This window comes from Clytia hemisphaerica, unplaced genomic scaffold (genome assembly GCF_902728285.1).
Source record: "Clytia hemisphaerica strain Z4C2 unplaced genomic scaffold, Clytia hemisphaerica genome assembly, whole genome shotgun sequence".
Classification (NCBI taxonomy): domain Eukaryota; kingdom Metazoa; phylum Cnidaria; class Hydrozoa; order Leptothecata; family Clytiidae; genus Clytia; species Clytia hemisphaerica.
Genome location: NW_027103974.1, coordinates 1,109,767 through 1,117,497, shown reverse-complemented (window position 1 = coordinate 1,117,497; position 7,731 = coordinate 1,109,767). Strand labels below are relative to the sequence as shown.

General features: G+C 33.8%; 1 protein-coding gene across 1 annotated transcript; it reads left to right on the top strand.

Annotated features, from left to right (window-relative positions):
• The first annotated feature begins 2,176 nt into the window (after nucleotides 1-2,176).
• On the top strand, nucleotides 2,177-4,406 carry LOC136810660 (myosin light chain kinase A-like). Its single transcript, XM_067067230.1, has one exon. It carries the CDS (start codon nucleotides 2,234-2,236, stop codon nucleotides 3,683-3,685), a length of 1,452 nt encoding a protein of 483 aa, XP_066923331.1. The 5' UTR covers nucleotides 2,177-2,233; the 3' UTR covers nucleotides 3,686-4,406.
• The last annotated feature ends 3,325 nt before the right edge of the window (nucleotides 4,407-7,731 follow it).

Below are 7,731 nucleotides of genomic sequence, written 5' to 3'. Positions count from 1 at the left end.
GTTGCTGACAGTAGATTTTTCTCATGGGAATAGCATGGCAAATGGACCAAGCTACCCGAAAAAGTGGGTTGGTCGGTCAGCAAAAAAATAATAATGAAAGTAGAATTTCACCTATAAAATCTCTTAAAAACTACTACACCTTGAAGACACAAAAAGGTCGAATTCATGGATAAAGTAAAAAATAACAAAGTCAATATTATAGCATAGTCAGGGAACTTGACCAAAGCAAATCAATTTTTATTTTAAAACATGTTTCAATATTTTATATCATCTTCAGTAATTTTGTTCTTATTCACTAATTCTTTACCTTATTAACTACCAAATTTGGGAGTCTGTAAAGCAATGAAAATAAAAATGTACTACCACAGACTACCAACAGTTAGGAACATTTGGTGAGTTCCTGTATGCGGCCGCAATCAAAAAAATCATAACATCGCTCATTAAAAATGGCGTTCGTGTCTTTTCGCACTTTTTTTAGTCTAGACGATGTAGCAAACATAGTAAGTATAAGCACACTGTGCTTTTAATTGGCTGATTTTTTTTTTGCGTTGGAAAAACTTTTTCAAACTTTCAGCGATGATTGACTAAACTGTTACAATGAAAAAATTATCCAGCGCATTTTTTACCTTCTTACTTTCTTCATTTTCAATGAAGCACTTGAAGTTTACTGAGGGTAAGCACATAAGATATTCTTATAATTAATGATATTCATTGAAACATGCTTTTTTGTGCACTTCGGTGAAGTGCATGATATGATGACGTAACTCACGCGGCAACTAACTCGCCTTCTGTTAGAAGATCATATTGGGCGTTTTGGCGTTGAAGCAGCGGGCGCCTTTATCTTTCCGCAACTCTTTCCACCATTTTAGATGGCCTTAATAATAGATCCAAAAGGGTGCCATAATCTTGGAAGATAATTTGTTTTAGTCTCCGGCTTTGGAAAGTAGCAATGTTTTTGGTTGTTTTCGATGGAAAATAGTAAGAAACTTCAGTTTACAAGTGTCATTTAGTTTTTGCTGGCTTATAGAATGGCAGGATCCTGGATGGTTTCCCTAACTGACCAAAATGAAATTAATTTTATTTCGATTTTTGGAATAATTTTCAGGGTCAGTCGGGCCAATAAAACAACTAATTCAATTGGTCTTGCCTTATGAAATTTTATCGTTTATTGTTTTAATGAGTATCAATGTTTCTTCTTAAGATACTTTGCTGGCTTTATAATCTTTGTGAAAACTTGCATATGTTTTGCATTTTTCCAACTAAATCCAACCACAGGCACAGCTTTTTCATTCATGTATTTTTTGCATCTAATTCAAGATGTTGAATGGAAAGGCAAAAAGGTCTATTCAGCTTTATGTTGTTGATTTTAGACCAATATAATATAGTCCATTCTGTCCATTCGGGTCTTCTTGAAGCTTGAAGGTATCAAGAATTTTATGTAGCATTTTTACTTGTTGTGTTGTCTGCAAAACTTGATAATGAAGAATATTCTATGTTTTCATCTATTTGAAATAAAATATTCAATACAATGCAGTGCCTGAAGGTTGCGCCAGCGTGAAACACCGTGTAGCAATTGTAAGTTGGTTTTTTATCTCTTGATATGTTTTCATCTATATCACTTATTATCATGATGAATAGAAGTGGTCCAAGGCTGATCCTTGAGGACCCCAGACAACATTTGAACATTTGTTCTTTAAAAGTAAGATATCCTTTATGTATGGCACCTTGATTGTACAGTAAGCTGTTTGAGTCCTTGTATATACATTAAGGACTGAAAAGTAATCCAAAGAGATAAGTCCAAATCTATTTATTGTTGCTATGGCTGCTGATGATACATTTGATTGTACTGGAAATTGTTTATTTTTTCTGATGTTCATTGTAGCTATTTTCATATCGATTTCCTGTATAGGTATAGATGTCTTGGTTGGGTTGTATAATAGGTCTTGGTTTTTGTTGTCTCAAGAAGAAAGTTTCTGTTTTGTAGCCTTTGATGTGTGCAAGGGAACATGATGGGTTGTGAAACACTTGCCTTGTTTAATGGAGAAAGAACACAATTTGAGGATGGAAATCTGGATATCTCATTCGCATTTTGCATACATTTGGTCATTTTTGCCAAATTTCATCAGTTTTTTATACACCTATGCTTGTATTTACAATTTCTCTGTTAAAATCTGTTCAATATCTGTATTATTAAAATCTTACTTTTTCTAGATTTAAAAAAAGTGTGAAAATTATGGCAACTAATGAATCTAGCTCCTCATCTCTGGGTACTTCATCAAGGAGCCATAAGACAAGTTCAAGTTTAGAGCCCACCCCGCAGTCTAGTAGTAACCCAACTACTTCTAGCTCAGAACCAACACCGCAATCAAGCAATAGTGCATCACAATCACTCCCATCTACAAAACCAATAGAAGAGGAAGACTACCAAGAGCAGATTGCTACTGCAAACAACATTCAAAATCAGGCATGGGGTCAATTGAACCCTGTAAACCCGGTCAGATATTCAGCATTTATTTTAAGCGGTGATACAGAAATGAAATTCGGTAGACATCCTGATCATGATTATGCATTCGATAAAGAAATGTTGACTCAACAAGAATATTTGAACATTTCCAAAACCCATTTTACAATTAAGAAGGATGCAGATGGAAGTATTAATATAAAAGATCTCAGCTCGAACGGGACATTTGTTAACAGGACCAAAATTGGTAAGAACAACACTTATCCGCTGACTCATTTATGTGTAATTGGCATGGGATTGCCCAATCATGATGTGTTTACATTTATTAACATGGCTGAAAAGAAGAAGGAAGAAGAGAGGATGCCTGAGGGATTCAAGGAAAAATACATTCTGGAGCATATGATTCTCGGGGAAGGAAGACAAGGTTGTGTCAAGAAATGTTTTCTTAAAGAACAACCAAACCGAAAATTTGCGGTTAAAGTTTTAACAAAAGGGAGGTCCTTGGATTCGCACATTTCAGATTTCTCTTATGAAGCCAGTATTTTGTCAAGTGTAGAACATGAGTATATTGTGAAAGTTTTTGATTGTTTTGAAAACGAACATTATTTATACATGGTTATGGAGTTTGTTCAAGGTGGTGAGCTTTTTGATTTTGTTAAAAACAAAGGTGCTGTGGATGAACGGCGTGCTGCAAAATTCTTTAAGCAATTACTGGAAGGTGTTGCATATCTTCATGCTAAAGGAATCACTCACAGAGATCTGAAGCCTGAAAATATTTTACTCAATCACAAAGATAATCCATCGATTCTCAAGGTGACAGATTTTGGTTTGTCTCGTTTTGTCTCCGAAACATCACTCATGGAATCACTTGTTGGTACCCATTCCTATCTGGCACCTGAGATTCTAAGTCCATCAAAAAGAGCAAAAGGATACACCAAAAAAGTGGATTCTTGGTCACTTGGTTGTATTTTGTTCATCCTTCTTGGTGGATATCCTCCTTTCTCCAGCGAAGACCCTGACCATGATTTGGATACGTTAATCATGAAAGGCTCATTCACGTTCCACGAAGAACGATGGGCCCACATTTCCCAGAATGCTAAAGAATTAGTTCAAGGGCTATTAACCGTGAACGAAGAAGATCGGCTGAGTGTCAGTGAGGCACTTGAACATCCGTTCATTGCTGAGTCGGATGTCCCACCCACAAAACGAAGAAAGTCTAGTTGAATTTGATTTTGTTTTGTATACTGTTTGCATTCATTTTTAATTCAGATTAGAATAATTGAATTATTTAATTACCTCATATGTTATGTAGTTAGGAACTATATAATATTTTTATGCCACTGCGTTTAAACGTCAACCTGATACTATATCATCCAAATAGGATTCAGATAGAAAATAATCAAAAGTTTGATGAACGTTTTAGGGAAAAATATCTCCTGTTGAAGAGCTGGATTTTTTTAATTTAAACATGTTCTGGGATTTATGTGAAAACTATCAGACTTTTAAAGCTATCGTGGTTTATTCGTCGATTTTGAAGAAATAATTTTTGAGCTTCCTCCAAATATTTCCTGGAGTAGCCCAAAATGTTTGCTTAATAGGGAACGATTTCTTCACTGGCAAACAAAAGATTTTTTTGAAAAAGAGGGAAAATTTATAAATTGATTGAACACTAAATTATATAAACTGAACACTTTGATATTCAATGCTGATGGATATGATGTTATATATTCCAGTTACTGAGACTACAAGATTCGATAATTGAGAATTTTCATTACAGAATTTTTGGAAATTCTATCTTCCCAGAACAAATTTCCTAATTTATTTCCTACTTTTTTATTTTTTGTTAGGCGAGGCCAATTTAATTTGTTGTTTTACGGGCCAAGCTACCCAAAAAAACAGGGTCGGTCGCCGAAAAAATAAAAATAAAAGTAGAATCCTAAATAGGCAGCAAAACCTACTTCCTCTTGACAAAAGTGCGAAATAGAAAAAAGACACAAAAAGCTCAAATTCATGGATAAATTGAAAAATTGAGCATAAAATTCTTGAAACCTTGAAAAAACTACAAAAATTTTGAAAATTTATAAATCTGTAAAGCAATGAAAATAAAAATGTACTGCGGGCCCGTAAAACAACTAATCAAATTGGTCTCGCCTTATGATAATTTTGACATTATCAATATAATTTTCTTGTATATTTATTTTTCCTGATTTCTTGAATATTTGTCGAAATTTGAATGGAAATCACTTCCGATAATCGATCGAGAAAGAAATGGTTGAAGGCCTAATGAGTTCTAATAACCTTGTTTTAACTTAAATGAATTCGTAGCAAGGTTTCTTTTTCAGGGGTTTCCACCGAAATGGTTTGACTGCTTTTTTAAATGAAGCAGAATTTGTGAAAATCAAAAAGTTTTCCACATGGGATTTAACATTTTTAATTTGTTTTTAATTAATTTAATTTGATCTTATAAAATATCGATAGCAATATTTACAATACGAACTTAGTTTGAACACGGTTCTGTTTTAGTCTTTTTAACAGGCTCTAAATCACATAATCGTTTTTTGGTAGTTTACCTTGAGTTTTCCAGTATGATATTATATTTCATCCCCTTAAAGCTATATTATTAGGCGTTATAGACTGGCACACCAGTCGGGCTGGAACGGTATCACGCGGGAAAAGTGAGCGTAGGAGTTAGGTAAGCGTAGGAAGAAATTTTGTCGGCGGCGAGGGCTGAAAGCCCGACTGGAGCGAAACCCCAGGAAGGAAAAAACGGCTAAGCTGAAGCCCCAATCTTACAACGCCAGATTTCGGCATTGTAGAAATGAATGAACTTTGAGAAATTCGTGAAATGAGAAATGAAAACTTCCGTCAAAGTCGCAGATCGTGTTGTTTTGATTTTTGAGGAGGGAGTGATTGGAAAAAATAATGGCTGACTTCTAGTGGAAATTTTTATTTGAAAAGATTTTGTTTGGTTTCTTGTTTCTTATTGATGAGTCTCTTCTTTGTGTATATGTGGCTTTTCTTCATGGTTCTCTGCATGCAAAATTCTTTGGCTCATTTTTGATTGTTTTTTGTTTTGATTTGAGAGGCAAGAGAAGATGGAAAATCTTGTAACATCAGTTATCAGAACTTGTTGACTTGTTATCTTTTCCTATTCATAACTCATTCAATTTTAGGAATGGAGTATTTAAATTGCAAACACTATGGACTGTGAGTTTTTTTTTCATTTCAGCTTTCTTTTTCTTAGGTTTGCAGGTGGTAATCAAAGGGATAACCCAGGTACAGTAGCTAACAATTATTTACTGACATTCAAACACATAAGACGTTTTAATTTTCCAGGACTCACAAGTCAAAGGTTCTTTATCAAAAATATATGGATGTTGGACTACTACTACACGACACTGACACAATGTCGTGTGTATTGGAACTGCTACAAACTTTTGTGAATATCTACCTGGTTATCCCTTTGTTTTGAGTTTAATACGTACTGTATCTATCCCTATGATAAAATTACACAGTTTTGAGTAGAAATAAAGTTATGGTAAAGCGGCACTGACAAATTTCTCCAAAAAATATTTTCTTTCAAATTATGAAATATTAAAAGTCTTCTTACATCTAAAAATGATTAAATTTTTTCGCCATGCTTATGTTTTACTCAATTCTAGTATTTTTTCCAAAACTTATATATTTAGCAGAATTTATGGAGAAAATTAAGAATTCTCAGTTTGGCAACAAAAATTTCTCAAACGTACTGTACACATAGTACCTACTATAACTTTAAACATTTACATATTTTCAAATTGCCAGATTAGTGTGGCAAGAAAACTCATTTTTTTCGTTCAGCCATAAATCTTCAAGTGTGAAGTTAATTTTATAGTACACATACTTACAATTTACAGAAAAATGGGTGATAAGTATATATGTCACATGTTCAACAACCCATTTTTTCCACAGCTTACTTGTTCAACAAATTCTTGTCAAATTGAATGTCGAACAAGTGGGTTGTGGAACAAATGGGTGCCAAAATGATCGACAACCCAGTTGATTGACAATCCACTTGTTCGACAATCTATATAGCTGTTCAACAGACCAGTTGTTTGAGAGAAGAGTGTCGAACAAGTGGTCGTCGAACACCCATGCAGTCGAGCAAATGGGTGTCGAACTAATAACTGTCAAACAACCGGTCTAACAAATGTACCGTCGGACAAGTATACTGTCGAACAAGTGGGATTTCCCCAAAATTATAGTTGTACGTAGATGAAAATTTGTCAGAATTTATATTACGGTGAAAATTCAGAATTCTCAGTTTGACAACAAAAATTTCTCAAATAGGTAACTTTAATTTAAATAATTATATTAAATTGTAAAATTAGTGTGGCAAGAAAACTCCCAAAAAAATTTAGCCATAAATCTTAAAGTGTAAGGTTAATTTTTCAGCATTTTTGGTGTGACAAGAAAATTCTTCAGCACATAGCCACAGTCTATAGAAAAAGGTCAGAATTTACAATAATTCTCTTCTCATGACAAAAATACTGCATTTTTCTAAAATCATGAATACGTGTACCCAAAAACTTTTCTGTCACCATATAAACTCTGGAACTTTCTATCAGAGCTATCTTATCACAGCACTAAATTCTGCAAATTTCAATTTTTCACAAATTAAATTTGTACATGACAGATGTTACATTTTTCATTCGACAGACTGAAATACTTAATTATAATAATACACTTATAATAATAATTATGCACCAATGTGTCATTGTTTTGAGATTGGAGTTTTAGTTTTAGTTATTCAACATATGACATCTTAACTATTAAAAGTAAGTACTTTTCTATAAGTTTTCCATTTAATTTTCTATGTGTACGTGTAATTTTCCTGTGCTTGGCTGGTACGTTACATGCTGACAGTCAGGACAGGTTGTTTTTTGTAGCAGTGAGTCTGTTGAAGAGGGTCGGACTGTCAGACAGCAGCCTGGCAGTAATGACATTGAGAGTGATGAGAGGAATAATCTTTGGAGTTTCTTTAAACTAACCAGGAAACGCTGTTTATTCTCACGATAACCTAAAAATAGTTTTCAAACCGGCTTGAAAACCTGTGTTAGGTTATCGTGAGATATTAAAAGTGTCAGAATTATTGATTATTATGATATGTTATTATTCTTAAAATAGTGTCAAAATTTTTTCAAAAAGGTTATTTTGTTGGGTACTTTTGAGCAGAGTTCCTGCCTGGTTAGTGTTATAGTAGAGGGCATTTTGTAAAATCGCTCGACTGT